Source organism: Nilaparvata lugens, unplaced genomic scaffold, assembly GCF_014356525.2.
Source record: "Nilaparvata lugens isolate BPH unplaced genomic scaffold, ASM1435652v1 scaffold2306, whole genome shotgun sequence".
NCBI classification, from domain to species: Eukaryota; Metazoa; Arthropoda; class Insecta; order Hemiptera; family Delphacidae; genus Nilaparvata; species Nilaparvata lugens.
The window spans coordinates 1-16,988 of record NW_024090291.1 but is presented as its reverse complement, the minus strand read 5'-3'; the positions used below and the strand labels follow the sequence as shown (position 1 = coordinate 16,988).

General features: G+C 33.9%; 1 protein-coding gene and 1 long non-coding RNA gene across 8 annotated transcripts; one reads left to right on the top strand and one right to left on the bottom strand.

Annotated features, from left to right (window-relative positions):
- Nucleotides 1–5,531: 5,531 nt before the first annotated feature.
- On the bottom strand, nt 5,532–8,414 carry LOC120355500. Its single transcript, XR_005573541.1, has 2 exons — nt 7,941–8,414; nt 5,532–6,097 (listed from the first exon to the last, which is right to left on the bottom strand). It is a non-coding gene; the product is annotated as an uncharacterized LOC120355500 (long non-coding RNA).
- A 5-nt stretch (nt 8,415–8,419) lies between these two features.
- LOC111054008 lies at nt 8,420–15,555 on the top strand. Of its 7 annotated transcripts, XM_039443944.1 has the most exons (7): nt 8,420–8,537; nt 9,220–9,450; nt 10,058–10,392; nt 11,327–11,547; nt 12,228–12,387; nt 13,088–13,265; nt 13,393–15,555. In XM_039443944.1, the coding sequence occupies exon 7, from the start codon at nt 13,440–13,442 to the stop codon at nt 15,504–15,506; it is 2,067 nt and encodes a 688-aa protein (XP_039299878.1). In that variant the 5' UTR covers nt 8,420–8,537; nt 9,220–9,450; nt 10,058–10,392; nt 11,327–11,547; nt 12,228–12,387; nt 13,088–13,265; nt 13,393–13,439; the 3' UTR covers nt 15,507–15,555. The 7 variants fall into 7 exon arrangements, with proteins under 7 accessions (XP_039299878.1, XP_039299877.1, XP_039299881.1 ...); XM_039443943.1 differs by having other exon boundaries at nt 13,088–15,555; XM_039443945.1 differs by lacking the exon at nt 8,420–8,537 and having other exon boundaries at nt 8,609–9,450; nt 11,459–11,547; nt 13,088–15,555.
- Nucleotides 15,556–16,988: the final 1,433 nt, after the last annotated feature.

Here is a 16,988-nt window from a genome sequence, read left to right as displayed (position 1 = left end):
TCAGGAGGCGCTGCGGCGATTAACGCGCCAGGAAATTACACTAATAAATTTCCTGACGACGGTGAGCCATTGTGCTGACAACCTGATAGAACGGGGATTTGTCCAACAGCACAATGGCCTCCAGGAAGCGGTCGTCGTTGACGAGGAAATAATTGAGTGGATGTTGCCAGTGGCAGGAGAGGAGGTGGTGGTGGCAGCAGAAAATGTAAGGCCACCTGCCCGACGCCGCCGAAGAAGACAGCAGCGAGTCCTGCAGCGTCCCATCGAAGCCCAGCAGCAGCCACATGCAGCCCCACGGTTGAGCAATTGCGTGATTTGTTTGAACAATGAATGTACGCACATTGCTCTTCCGTGTGGGCACATTTGCATGTGCGAGGAATGTGCCGAGCAAAATCTATTGCACATGAACGGGCAGCCCCGTTGCCCACTATGCAACATACATTGTACACACTATCAGAGGGTGTACTTAAATTTTCAGTAAGCAGCAATAAGCAGGTAGGCTCAACTCACACTTAGGCGAGTCAGGTCGAGAAGAGTCTCGACTCTAGTCGAGAGCATGTTTCTAAATGGTGACACTCAGACCAGTCGATTCTAGTCTCCGCGATTGTCACCATTTGAAAACAAAACGAGTCTCTTCTCGGCCTGAATCGCGTAAGTGTGAGTTGAGCCTAAGAGTCATCAAGGAAAAATAATTATTGTAATGTAAAGTATATAATACAGGCTGTGTGAAAAGTCCGAGAATGGCTTAATATCTCATACACAAAAAATGTGATTTGACGGTGGGTGTGATTGGTTCCTATACTCTTTCTGCTTTGAATATTATTGATTAATAATGTGAATATCTTTGAAACGACTATGTAACATAGAACCTTTTATCTCGCCATTTTTCTACTGTTGATATTTTCTAAATCACTGGAATATCTCCACTCCATGACAATTTCTCTATTAAAAAAACTATTATAAATATTATTAATTATCAATAAGAATTTGAGAATTTCAGTAATCTAAGAATTTAGATTTTTACAATACTGTGTTGAACCTTGATTACATCTATACAATAATGACTGCAGTAAGGCAAGCTATAGATTTTTTATAAATGCAATTCTAGTAATCTAGTAATAATTCTAGTATACAGTAAAGGATGATCCATGGATTTGGATAGCCAACTCTATTAACTATTATACCAGCATTTTATTAACAGTGCAAGCAGGCTTTATTGATCAAACATTATTGGTCACTGTAAAGATTTAGAGCTTATTCAAACGTTTATTACCTGGAATAATAATTATTATGAAGGGAACAAACTAAGAAAATAGATAATTGTGTATGAATTGAACATTTTAAACAAATTAAAAGCTACGGAGCCTCAATCAATACGTATTCTTCATTATCAGACTAAAAATTAATCTCGGTGGATTGCTGAGTTCAAGCGTAGATCATCAACTCGGGTTTAAAAGATAATCTCGGTGAATTGCTGAGATCGGGATCAGGCTATAATGAGATAATATCAGGAGCAAAAATGATGATTTCGGACTCCAACTTAGACCTGCTAGGAGGCAGGTTTAAGTTCGGATTAAGCTATTAACTTGCTATTCTTTTTATTTTATCAGAAACCAGTGTCAAATTGGGGTTCGTCTTTGAATTCTAAACAATTTCATTACCCACAAAGTCATATTTAAAATGTTTTTCCACTGATGTTTAAAATATTAAAACATAAGAGAGTGAAAATGAAAACACCTTCAAACAACAAGAAAATCCTATACCTATCACGAGAAGGGGGTCTGGGTGGCCTCCCCCGGAAAATTTTAGAAAAATACCCTCAATTTGGTGTGATTTCAAGCAATTTCTACTTGTAAAACTACATCCTAATAATGAAGTTTCTTTATTAAATAGATCATTATTTAATTTTTCATAGAAAATAATATATCATAGGCCTATGATATTTCAGTTCATATAACAAATAGAATGGAAATATAATTTTATTAGTCATTCAATTGTTTCAAAAAATAGTTTCAAAGTTATAGTCTTCAAACCTATGATTTTCATGATTTTTACTCAAGTACAAAAAAATATATTGGGGGGGGGATATATCCATGTTCCCAGATATTACAGGAGATTTATATCCTCCTGTCCCCGGTGGAAACTACTCTTTAATCATAACATTACTGGGACATTTTGTGGGTACCATACTAAAAAAAAGGTGCTGAAGCATTGGCTGAGGGAACTACGTTTCAATCACATGAAATGATTTACATCCATGATCTATTCATATTCATGCATGAAACTGAATGAACAATTATCAATACATGTTATAATAATATTATTGAACTTTCAATTGTTGAAGATGGTAAAAACAAAACTGACTTACTTCAAAAAGATCTTTCTGAAGTATTCGCTATACGCAGTTCCTAGCCCCCCCCCCCCCCACCAAGGATCAGATAAATAATGAAAATGCGGGTCTATCTACACGAATCCTTACAATCTCATACTGATTTAATACTTTTTTTAAACAGCAGTAGTATAATTATTCCTCCTACAGTATCAACAATGTAGCAAAATTGCCTTGGAAGTATGGCTATGGGTACGGAGTAATAGAGAATATATTTTTCTCTGTGGTATAGTTGAAGCTTGAAATAGAATAGGTACTATTATTGATCAGGGAGCAATAAGTGAGTTATTGCATATATTTCAACGTGAGAATTAACAAGTTGCAAGATGTCACAGTGAAAGCAGAAGAAAGGGCGCAATCAAACAATCAATGTATGTACAGAGTTGGTGAAAATTATGGAACCAGCTTAAAGGTTCTTTAGCTTTCTAACTTAAAGTTATTTTCCAATAAGAATATGATTTCCAATGAAATTGTTGAAACTGTTATTGTAAAATGAAAATTTATCTGTTTCCATGATTTTTTAAGAAATCTGTTTCAGTGTATTCCTACTTTAGGACCTTCTCTGTAAGTCTATATTTGTAATAAATATTTCATGATTTAATAACTAATAATGTATATGTTTGTATTGATACTTCTACCACATTTGTTTAAAACTGGGAAAAATGATGCATTTAATAACATAGAACCACTAGCCACTTAGAGGAAGTGCAGCTGTTCAGACCTGATTATGCTCTATGTTTCAGTATGATCACATAGAACCTTATGGCTAAAATCAGTGGAGGGGTAATGCACATGGGACATAATGAAAATATCAATTTCTATAACTAAAATACAGTTTAACACATAGAACCTTTTACTGGTGCATTCTCTTTGTTTTTGGGGATCGATCTATGTGCATAACTCAATAAGCCCAAAATTGTCACATAGAACCTTATGGAACTGAGCCGACGATGTAATCTGTATGGTAGAAGATTTGTAAGCTGGCCATACACAGAAATAAAAATCAGCTGTTATAATCATTGCGTCATACAGCAGCCGTCAGTAGATAGTAGACAAGAGTGTGTGCTGCTCCATAACCGCCCATGTATTTCATGCTATAGTGAGGTCCACGTTATAATGGCAGTGTGTGATTTGCAATGATGTTGCTATCCTTGTCTATCGTTCAACAAAACAGATGGCGCTATCTCTTTCACGCATTGCGATGTTGCCACATCGTTTATCAACAATGTAGAAATTCAACTACCTAATTGACAAAATATTTTATCTCAATCATGAATATTTATTATTACATCTTTAAAAAATATATTTTCTTGGCAAATAAAATAACTATTTTTAACAATAATTAACAGTTAAATTCATCAGATATACCAGTATCAGCTGTTTGGGTGGCAAGGCTGAGATCTGGCAACCCTTTTCTCCTATCTTCCTACACTGCCAATATTTTAACGTGGAACCCACTATAAACGCCCCGACTAAAAACAAAAAGATCTGGTGTGGCGCACTCACACAACTTTCCTTGCCGTTATGAAAATTGATCACCTGACGCTAGTGTTCACGCGCATCTCAAGTGTACGATTCAAAGATCTGAGCCAGCTGGTGACAGGACAATAACGCTGGAGATACACGAGGACTGTTATCTCTTCATAGTGAATGATTTAATAGAATCTACAGTTGCCAACAGTTTGGAATTGAATAATCACATTTTCTCGAAATTCGAGCTTATTTCCTATTTAAGTAATTTTGCAGTTGCAAAATTATCTATATAAATAAAATGCCGCATCGCGCCTCCTGGGATGTGTATCCAGATAAAGTTTGTCATGAGATGCATTAAACTATTTGGCGTATAATATAATTTAAAGAGGTTGTTAATTTTGCAGAAAATAGCTGTAAGGATGATTTCCCATGTTCATAGCCAAGCATCCACATTGTAAACCACTTTTTAAGCAATTGAAAATATTGACTTTGCCTGATGTTTATGCGTTTGAACATCTTTTATAAGGAAAACCTGTCTTGTATTACAGTTAATAGCTCTGATCACACTTTTTTCTCTTTATTTTATGTTGTGTTAAATTTTCTAGTTTTTCGAAATTTGATTTAAACCTGACTATGACTATGAATAGGCCCCGTTTCGGAAAGCCAATTTTCCGACTCCAGCTGTTTTAAGTCTAGAACTCAGCTAAATCCCGAGCCACAGAATACAATATTTTGTATTCTGTGCCAGAGCTCGGAAACCGGCTCAATATGAGTTAATCAGTTAAATTATTCTTATACATTAAATGGACTTATAAATTAGGCTCTTCAATAACTTACGGTACCAAATGTTTCAAGAAATTGTGATATTGTCTGTTTTGAGAGAAATATGAAAGCTTTACTTGTTGACGTTTCACCATATTAATAAGAATGAATTGTTAATGAATATGATATTATTTGTTTAGCTAATGCTGTTATTTACTTTACTTGTTTGTATTTGACTGTGTTGTGCATTTTTGTAATGTTATAACAATAAAATAAAATTAAGTAGTCTGTCTACAATAAGTTTGTGATCTGTGGCTATTTAAATCCTTGCTTAAAGTAAAGTTAATCATGCTATAATATTTTTGAAGATATGAGTGATGAAGAAAATATTTTAATGTTGAACCATAATGATATTACTATCGTATTTCATAAAACTAAGTAAAAAAAACCAATCACATTCTTTGATGTGGTGACGTCCGTTTCGTGCTGGTATTGCAGCAGAATTGTTACTCAGAGACTCCTGAGTTTCTGTTTGGCTTGAAAATGTGCAATACCAGCACGAAACGGACGTCGCCACATCAAAGAATGTGAGGGTTTTTTAAATTTAAAGTTTTATGAAATACGATAGTAATATCATTATGGCTCAACATTAAAATATTTTCTTCATCATAATTATAGTGGAAACAAGATGGATAACCAACAACATAATGATATGATATCATTTTATATAAATATGATTTTAATAGTTATTTACAATATATAATTGTAAATATGGTTATGTAATGATAAAGTGACAATTCCATGTGGTGATCAATGTGTATTTTGATCAGCAACAGAAATTAGCATACCGCAGTAGCCTACATAATCAAAATTCCAGTAGGTGAATAAAATACTGAAATACGCAATATATCGTCAAAATCAAATCAAATGTATTTATTCATTTAAAATACTATACAATTTACATAAATACATTTACATAAATACATATGAATTGGCTCCCCGCTTGGATGACAGGTCCGTGTGCGGGGAGGAGTCGCATAAAACAAACAATATTCATTTCATAATAATTATGTATCACATCATTATAATATGGAGAAAATAATTCAATTTTATATACGGTAGGTAATTGACAAAATATAATACGTAAATTAAAATTTAAAAAATAAAATATATATACTTCAAGTGAAAGTTTGGGTTGATTTTGATGAAAAACGCTTTATTGAGAATTCTATCCGACAGCAATCAGGGGTTTATGATAATTAATTTATTACCAAATACAAGGAATATTTTTATAAATAAAACAATTAATTTTATAAATTAAAGCAAACGAGAAAAGAAATTAAAGAAAAATGGAAAATTTGGAAAAAAGAGAACCAAAAATGGAAGATCTAACTTTTTGAATATAGGGCGAAAAAAGTAGAGCATCCGCCGCTTCAGTCCCGATGCTAAGGAGCCACACACCAACCCCTCCGCCTGTAAACAGCGACAGTGCAGCGCTCACTTGGTGTGAATACAAGGAATATATTATTCTTATTAATTATTTTTCATTGTTTCTAAGTGAGGACCTTGAGGTTAACAACTTTTATATTATTTTAAATTTATTTCCTACAGACTAAGAAAACGTCAGATTTTTCTCCCAAAATTGGTCATTAACAAAAATATACAAGAAATATTAACAATTGTACTTTTCTAATATTGATAAATTTACTTTCCAGTTATCGTAAAACTATTTAAAACACTACAAAGTTTAAGATGACCATCAATGTTTGAAAAAAATTCTTAAATGTTATTTAAGAAAAAACTTATGGGTTCTTCTAGACCACCGCGCCAGTAGTAGTGTCTAAAAAAGGCTACTGGTAGTTTATTAGTCCTAATACAGGCTGTGTACTAGGGTGAAGTGTTAGATAACTAGGCACAGTGGCCAAAAATAGGCTAGTTGGCTCAACAAAACGTACAGATGTTGCCCCGAAATTGACAATTGGCGCGACAGAGGCAATTTGGTCAATAAATAGGCCTACCATTGGCAACCATGAGAGACAGTTAGGCAAAATTCTAGCCGAGGAGCTACCGCTGTTATCTCAGTTGTTATTGAAGCTATAGACTCAATTTTTTTAGGTGGAAGAGAAGGACAAAAAAAAGCGCGGTACGCGGTAGCCTATTTTGATACAATTCAATTCAATTTTAAGAAATAGGCTAGCTGTTTCAAAACTAACCTTGAGTAACGGCGACTTTCAATATCAATTACAATTCTATTACTTGAATAACTTTTGAATACAGTACAAATAATTTATAATTCATGTAATATTGAATCCAATGATTTCATGAAGAAATCTATTTTCTCTGTTGAATAATTAGGCAGCTATGATTTAGAAAATTGAAGTTACTATCATGGCAACAATGTGTATTGCCACTATGTTGACCCTACGCAGCACCGTATGCCCGCCCATCATGCAGAACGTATTAAAGCTACCATTAATAGTTTTTTGTGATCACGAATACTAATCACTGTGATTAGACATTTTGATAAATATCAACATATTAGCATTTAAAAGCAAAAAACTTACCTCCTAACATTTCCTTTTACCTTGTAAAGTAAATTCGTATGGCTTTTGTAGTTGGGGAGTCCCTTGAGGGAAGGTCCCACCGCCTGAATATATAATTTAAGCCGTCAATGGGCCTAACGACTGTCATACTTCAGCCGGGACCAACAATTTAACGTGCCCATCCGATAATACGGGTAAAAAGTCACATGAAAAATATCAACATATTGCCATTTATAAAAAAAACCTATCCTTTCCTTTACCGTTGTGAGAAGAGTCTTTGAATCTTTCTGCATAGGTACACTGTTAGATATTGATTACCAACTTTGTAATTGTGCTAGTTCTAACCTAGAATTCATTATTATCATTTAAACTGCAATTGAATAAAAGTATTTTTTCATTACAATTTAAATTAACTTAACGTGAATTGCAATAATAAGGTTTACCAACTGAGATCAATAAAGTTTAGAATCGTCGTTCCTTCAAAATAAGGTAAGTTTTGAAACAGCTACTTCTAATATTAAAATTTAATTAAGTTGTATCAAAATATGATAGTTGACTTCATTTTCTCCTCCTCTTTCATTAAAAAAATTAACTGGATATCTTTAATAAATGAGACGACAGCGGTATCTGACCGGCTAGAATTTAGCCCAGGTTACAAGGATAAAACATTATTATTACTTATAATAAGTTACAAGTAAAAAATCTTCTAGCTATCAATGTATTTAAAAAGAACAATTAACTCATTTCCATAATAATACCAAAATTTTACTTACAGTTAAACCAGGAAATGTTGGTTGCTTGCTTATTATTACTGTAGCTGATGCTCAAATGATTTAAGATTAACTTATTCTTGTCAATAAATTGGTAAAATAATTTCGGATAAGGGTATTCCTATCAATAAAGTCTGAGAAAACTGTACAGAAAATAGAATATGGTACTTTAGATTTAATTTTCAAATTCTAAACTAATCAAAAATGAGAATATTAGTTTAGGTTAGAAAATTATTCAATGCCGTCAAAATCTTGCTATAAGATTAGATAGTAATATATAGAATTATTATTAGAGAGACGAAGCTGGTAATAATAAAAATATTAAAGCAGTAGGTAGCGCTACAGTCGATGACGTCACTCAAAGTATCGTGCGCACAAAATGCCATCACGTGACCTTTATCTACTAGTGCGCACAGATTGTCAAGCGAACAGATTGTAAGTCGAACAGTTTGCGGAGCGAATAACTTGTACCACCCCGCCATCCCTACTACGCCATCATTGACGCCATTCCTGTAATCCTGTTGTACTTTGTGTTGTGATGAGAAGCGAACAAATAACCGTGTGGTTTCGTCTTTGCTGCAAAGTTTGCTGCAAGATAAGGTAAAGTTACAAATATTTATTTCAATTCATATTTGATAGATTGAATAATTATAATTATTACTTATTCCCCCTTTAATTTATAGTCTACTTTTACAGCTTATCTTTATGAGAGCATCCCTAAAAACGTTTCCTCGTGGTAGGCTATATAGCTTTTATTATTTATTTTAACTTTTTTCTTGTGATAAAATTTTAAATATATGCTCCCTGTTTCTTATTTTACACCTTGTAAATCATTTCCTATTATTTCCAGCCTACATTAATTTCGTATAGGCCTAATAATGTACTTCATTATCTTATAGATGCAAATAGGCTAGACTACAATAGAACTTTATTGTTATCAATCACAGTTAAATAACTGAACTAGTACCTAATTAATATTCCATCTTTCATATAATAGGCTAATATAATCTCAAAAATTGACTGCGTTTTAGTAGTTTACTACAAGTATTAAAAAAAATAACTCAACTCACTCGTATCACAATATGTTGAAGATATAAATTTCTTTAGCCTAATCTTTATTGACTAAGCTCAAGACATTTTTCCATTTCATACAAGTGTCCGCACAATACCTGGCTCAGAGCCCAAAGTAAAATCTTTCTAAATGCAAACTTGAAATAGAGCCTATGCTAGGTTAGGATAAATATGCTGTTAGTTTTATTTATTTTGAACTTTCCTTTTTCAGATTTCTATTGATTATTAACTTGAAAAATGTATGCTGTGATAGAGTTTGGGGGCAGTGAGGAGAACCAGACAGCCGTAGTGAGGGAGGAATGGCTAACACCAGCTAAGAAAGAGGTTTTCTGGCCACCCTTCAAAGTTTCTACACAATTCCATAAGGCTTTGGTTGAAGGCGCAACACCTGACGAAAAAAAGTGGACATTATTTCCGGTCAGGCGATGCCTATACATTTGTGGTGAGTAAATGATATTGCATGTAATTGAAATTTGAATACTGCTGTTCACTGATTTTTAATTGAGACACTGTACTTTACTGCCATTTAATGAAACTTCTCTATTAGACAAAAAAATGTTCTTGAACGGTTGCAAATTAACATAATAAATTTTGTCATGCTTAATTTAGGCCTAAATTAAATAACTAATTTGTATAGTTTTAAACGAGACAGTGTAAAGCTGTATGTGGTGTATGCGTGCTCAAAGAGAATTGCTTTACAATACCTGCTTTATGTGCTTTATAGCATTGTAATTTCACTGTATAATTTATTGATAGAGGAATTAATTGAGTAGAGAATTGCTAATTATTAGATATAGATTGTCATTGACAATCAGATAAATGATTGATTGAGAAAACTTTCATTTTTGTGTCAAAACATTACCTTTAGGTAGTTAACCTTAGAAAACCCCTGGAACCGCTGCTTTCTCACTAATTTTTAAAAACAGAAAACTCAGTACCCTTTTGTTTTAAAAAATTATTTTTATTTGCAGACATGTTTCGGAGCATGAGCCCATTTTCAATCATAATACATTAGTAGTACATTAATAATATATTGTCATTGATTACAGATGATCTACTGAAGGCTCGTGAGAAAGAGAAATTGGCGGAGGAGTCTGACATACAAACGGATGGTGATGAATTACTTGATGGGAGAAGAAAGAGACGAAAAACTAGCAAGAAACTATTCATCAGCAGTGATGATTCATCTGACGACTCCTGCAAAAGAGCAAAAAAAATCTTTCCTACAAAAACAAATGTCAGTATTACCCCCGTCCGCCTTCACCACCAACAAATCAGCTACGGGAAGACTGTTCTTCACAATCATTAGTTTCCACACCAAAGTCATCAACTGCAACACTGACACCGACAGACTCTTCAATTGAAAAAACTGTCACTGAATCTGGTAAGTGTATTTTTATTATGGTCTGTTCATCAAAGCAAGTCAGTGCATGTATAGAAAGTATGTGTGCGTGAATTGGAAAACAGCTGGATGACCTAGTCAAAGGCATTTATAACTAAATTTCTTTCTCAACCCGTACCAGCTGTAGGCCTATAACTTACGCGATTAATATTATTGCAAACGCTGAAATGTGAATATGCTGTCATGCAATACACTCACAAAAGACACACACACAAGCTCACTCAGCTGTTCCATTCACTGACTTGTTTCAGTGAACAGTGTATAGTGCAATTTCACTCTAGCTACTATAATCTACAGAGTGTTTCAGGAGTAATGTGCCAAACTTCTCAGGCTGATTCCTGACATCGAGTAGTGAAAAATGTTCCACAGGACATACCCCCAGAAATGCATTGTTACCGAGAGAAAACATGGGCGGAAGATTGTACATTTGTCATCAGATCTATATATGTTTTTTATTTTTCAGAAGCTTTATGGAGACACCAAAATAATTGAATCTTATATAAAATTAGCCGAGAAATAATTCAATGGAACCAAGTAGAAGTTTGTAACTTCAATGGTTATTGAGATAATTGGCAAATATACTGACAAGATAACTTTCCATTTAGGCTATATATTTATTATTAGTTTTCAAATGGAGTTCATGCACAGGCCATGATATACAGAGTGTCCCAAAAAATAGTAACACCCTGATTGTAACTTGGTAATTAATTATTGGAAATATTATGAAAAGCTTGTTAGAAATGTTTATGAACAGCTGATCTTTGATTTTCTGTAAACAGCAATTTACCAAACGACACATATGATTGAACTGTTGTCGATTACATACTACTATGACAAAAATAATATTACTTTTGTATGTTACGGTATGTGTTTTATTTGTGGAATTACCGAGATTATGATTGATTGAATCTTTCAGGATTTGCTGTTGTTGCAAGAAAACTTGCAAAATTTGAAAGTGAAGTATTGTCTTTGAGACAGTATTTGGAAGAGTATCTCCCAAAAATCGTCTGTAATGCCGCTGGGACTGAAAATTCGTCAATGATTCCAGATTCCATGCCAACACTACCATGTTTGTCGCATGAGGATGTACTGAAACTTGAAGAGTGGATTTCAGTGGAAGGAAACGAACAAATATTTGTAAGTAGATTATTGTATTGAAAACCAACTAATGTGTACAACAAGTTATACAGGGTGTTTCAGTACTCCCTACCAATATTCTGGGGCAGTATTAATCTGGGCCAATATTCATCCAAAGGGCCACTTCAGTAATATTTCAATGAAAGTAGGGGCCGCACACATAAATTCATGAAAATTTGGGCTTTTGAAGATAGTTGTCTGTAAGGCCGTTTTGAAATTGATTTATTTTTCTCCACTAGAATCTCCACTGACGCTGGCGTTCTCAGTCTGCTAGTTAAATCTTCTAGTTAAATTTTAACCGTGGGGTTAAGTGAGTAAGGAGAGATTATAGTAACAAAGATTAGCAGCTGGAATTGGGGAAATCGATATTTCCATAAAAGCTGCCATTGTTATTATTATTCATCATGAATTTATTTGGAAATAATATTTAATATTTTTAAAATTATTTTTGATAATCATTTCAATACATATTTTCTCTTTACTGATGAATTTGAGAAGTTTCAGGTTGTCACGACTGAATTTCAGTGGCACTGCAACTAATGCGAATTCTAAATAATGGCATTGCTGGATTGCCCGGGAATTTTAAAATCTGTTCATGAATATTTGGAAGATAATTATTTTGGAGTGTACTTATTGCATAAAATGTTTCTATAATATTTACCCCACCTTTTTTCAAACAGGTCAAGTTCTTGGCACGAATAGGTGGGAAGAAGTTGGATCACGTTGTAAGAAGAATTCTGGAAAGAGTTATCAGCAACAACCTTGCAAATGATTACAACTGGACTGGAAAAAACCAGAAAATAGCCTTGAGAGAATTCAAATTCATCGATGTAATTGTCTGTAAGTATAGTAGACTATAATATGTAGATTTTTTTCAAATGGGATTTTTTTATCAAATGGGAGGGTGAGTAGTGGTGTCACCTCTACCCACCTCCCGTTTGATAAATCAGTTGCAAGCGTTTATCACAGACTACACTTCCAGTTGAACTTCTTTTTAAATCAAACTTCTCTGATCACCTTCAGCTGCACTTGCTTGTCATAACCGTGCACATAAGAAACAATACATTTGATCTTATTAGAGGTGACTTGCACTTACACCTCCTTGACATAATCGTACCCTTAGGCGGAACCCAGCTTTTTCGATCAGTGATGTCTCCAGTTAGTTAGATATCTCTACTCCATTTGCTAATCTCTTAGACAACGTAATCAAAACCGAAAAAATAACACGTCACAGCGTAGGTGAGTTGAATGTATATTTCTTCGTTTCTCACTTACAGCTGTCGGTGCTTAACTATTCTTCCCAAAACATAAATATGTTCATCTTTTGTTTTGGTTGTCTCAGTAATTAGCAAATAGAGTATAGCTCTATGTTTTACAACGGCTCTCATCATTAACAGACAACGGTTTCGATCTGTTTTTCTCCATATCTCTGTGTTTTTTCATCCAAGATCATACTTTAAACATAATATTATGGTATTATGAAACACCTTTCCCATTTCTTCAGGCAGCTGGTTCTTAAAGGATCAATTTTTGTTTTCAGGCGCAGTACGGAACAACAAGTGTACTTCCAGTGCTACAGATGAAGAAATTCAGACAATAATAAGAAATTGGTTTCGATTTTCCAAAGACCGTGATGGAGGTCGAGAAAAAAGAAGAATGGCTCCACCACCTAATCACATGTAACCATAAGTACCGTACCAAATATGACTACCTATTACTTGGTGTATTTAGTATCTTGATCTTTTGAAATTGAAAATGATTCCAGTCAGGTGGAGTAGTGGCATCAGTATTTTGGTAACATGCATTATTTATAACATACTATATTTTTATGCATATGAATTTTAAAAGTTGATAACTACTAGATAATTCAATGTTTTTTTATTACTATTAAAATGAATGTCAACAAGAGTCTTAGAACACAACAACGGTTTTGCAAGAAACGCGAAGAAGCAATTGTTAATGAGTTGAAAGAATCTATTTATTCAGAATTGTCAACACAACCTGAGCCCTCATCTGGAGATGACCATTTCAGTGCTACTACAAATAGCGGTTTTTTTCCTTCCCAGACTGGTCTGTCAGTTGATGACTGGAATGATTTTGGAAAAGATTATGATTCTAACACCTCAATCACTAGTGCATCCTCTGTTGAGGACAACAAAAACCACTGCCCTTCTATTTTGGATTTGTTAAGAAAGTTGGTATTATGGTCAATACAATACAACATACCTAACTCTGCAACTACAGCTTTGTTGCACATTTTGAATCCTTTCTTGCCTGGTCTGCCTCTTGATGCTAGATCTCTGTTAAGCACACCTCGAAGCTGTGGAGTTGAGTCATGTGGAGATGGAAAATTCAAATACTTTGGTATTAAGAGTCACTTACTTGAAAAAATTCCAAATTTTATTCCATCTTACCACCCAATAATGGAACCTGTTGCAAAAGATTTTCTTGAGCAGGGTACAAGCTTAATAACTGTATCAATTAATGTTGATGGACTCCCCATCTCATCCAGCTCAACCAAGTCTTTTTGGCCTATTCTAGGCGTGGTTGATCAAAATATTGAACGCCAACCTTTTTTAATTGGTATTTACTGTGGAGATTCAAAACCAGTTTCTTCTAATACTTTTCTCAGACCTCTAGTGGATGAATGTTTAGATTTGGAGAAAAATGGAGTAGTTTACGAAGGAAAGAAATACAGCTTCCGTGTAAGCTGCTTTATAGCTGATGCTCCAGCTCGGCAGTTTTTGAAATGCATTGCATCACACTGCTCTTCTCATGCTTGTGAGAAATGTACTCAAGAAGGTACCAGTTACAATAGGCGTATGACATGGCAGTTAGAAAGAACTCAATCTCCACTGCGAACAGATGAAGCTTTCAAACAAACTGATTTTCTGGGAGACCATCAGTATGGCCCATCAGTCTTATCTGAACTGTCTATTGGTCTAGTTACCCAGGTACCTCTTGACTACTTACATTTGATGTGTTTAGGCATTACAAAAAAACTTGTAAGAGTATGGGTTGATAAAGGACCAAAACAATGCAAGCTCAGGGCTAGTGCTATAGAAAATATTTCAAGTCGATTGAAAATCATAGCAAGTAGTCACATTCCAAGTGAGTTCTCTCGTAGACCCAGACCTTTGCATACATTCAAGTTTTGGAAAGCAACAGAATACAGATCATTTATGCTCTATATAGGTCCTGTTGTTCTTTTTAAGATATTACCTGATGAACTCTTTCAACATTTTACTGTTTTTCATGTCATTGCATACATTCTCACTAGTGATAAGGGAAGTGATTTGAGTTGGAGAAACTATTGTCAAGAACTAATCAGTCATTTTCTCCACTTGTCATCTAGTCTATATGGTAGAGAGTTTTTAATTTACAACTTTCATAACCTCACACACCTTCCTAATGATGTAAAAAACTATGGCTCACTAGATCGATTTTCTGCTTTTCCTTTTGAAAATCATATGAAAGTTATAAAAAATATGGTACGCTCCCATAACAATGCCATTGAACAAGTGATAAAAAGGCTGGGTGAGAGAAAATTGATATCGTGCAACAAAAACCCTAAAATAAGTGTTAAGAGAAATGCTGAAGGATTTTTCAAATGCATACCTTTCAGTGATGGAAGTACATGCTGTATTGGGACTGGAATCAAAGATGGTTGTTTCTGTACGTTTAAAAATGAAATTTTAGTTGTAAATAAAATAAGAAAAAAATGTGGTAGCTCCTCATACTTACTAGAATGTAATGTATTCAAGTTTAAAGATGACTATTTCAAAATACCATTGAAAAGTAGCAAGCTGGGTATTTTTGTAGTAGACAAACTTGAAAAAAAAGAAGATTCTGTAAATAGTGTAGAGCTGAAATACAAATGTTTCTTATTGCCAAATTTTGGTCAAAACAATGATAGTTTTGTGTGTATTCCTTTTTGCAACATGGACTCGTTTTACTGAAAACTCTTCTTTATTTGAAATTACCCCAAGTTTGTAAAACTAGGTTGATTAATTTGTTCGATACTTATACTGTACTTATGATTATTACTATTATTTTATTATTAGCCTATATGGTACTTACAATATCTTAGTACATAATAGAATGTGATTTTCTTTTATTTTATCATATGGTACTTTGTTCTGGTTTTCTTTCTGAAAACTCTAACAATAGAATTTGATTTGTCTAATACAAAAAGTGAGTTCACTTTATGAATTTCATTACTTATTGTGTGAGACTTACACATGTGAATATTATTTAAATCTCTTACATATACTGATAGTATGTGTAATAAGTCTAACACATGAATATTATTGAAATTTCTTTATGGAGATTTTTCTTTTCCCTACTATTGTATTAAGAATATAGGTTGATTAATTTGTTTGATACTTATACGTACTTATGATTATCACTATTATTTTATTATTAGCCTATAAGACTGTGTTTTGTAATAATTTTACAATATACAGGATTTTTCATGTAGTTTATATTTGTTTCCTTTATTTCACACTACAGAGTATAATTACAGTGTGCTTATTTGATGTCTCAATTTTGATTACTTAGCTTCTTTGAATGCACCATACTTTTTCCATAATTTGGCTTTTTCAAACAAATGGCCACACTGTGATTATACTGTCTCTGAATTCTACACTATTCATATAAACAAGCCTCTTTGTTACATTTAGTTCATGTTCTATATTACTATATTACTGCTAGTGCTTCTTCAAAACAAAACCAACTTTTTGAAATGTTTCAAACTATTTATTTTTGCTCCAGTTGACAAAACCCTAGCTGTTATAGCTTTTATAGAGAAAAATAACTATAATAAACAATATAACAATATATGTATCAAATGCTACCTGCTGCCATGTATGCAACAGCTGTTTCCCTTTTCATTGAAACCCATAACAATAGAATGGTGTACCTACCAAATTTCACAGTTTTCAGCTACAAAAACTGTGATATTTGGTAGGAAAACCATTCTATAATTATGGGTTTCAATAGGAGGGAAACTGCTGTTGCACTATGGTTGGCATTTGGTAGGGAAACCATTGAATTGAAGTTGGCATTGAGTAGGGGAATTATTGTACCATTGGAGGCTTTAGGTAGGGGAACTGTTGTATTGAAGTTGGCATTGGTAGGGAAACAGTTGATTTGGTAGGGGAACTGTTGGGCAATGGGTGGCAAAGTTGGCATTGGTAGGGAAACTGATTTGGTAGGGGAACTGTTATGAGCTGTTGGGTAATGAGTGGCAATAGGTTGGGAAACAGTTGAGTTTTGTACAATGGCCCCACAGAGCGCCAACCGCCATCTCTAACGGTTGACCAACTGTTTTGACCCACGCTTTGCCAACGTTGGCCCATCAAATTGTGCTACTTGGGAATAAAAATGATTTGAAATTCGCAAGGACCTGAACAATATTTTATACTTGTCTGTACCCATGT

Excerpts from the sequence above, each read along its gene's own strand:
- LOC111054008 (XM_039443944.1), top strand. The coding sequence starts at position 13,440 with ATGAATGTCAACAAGAGTCTTAGAACACAACAACGGTTTTGCAAGAAA.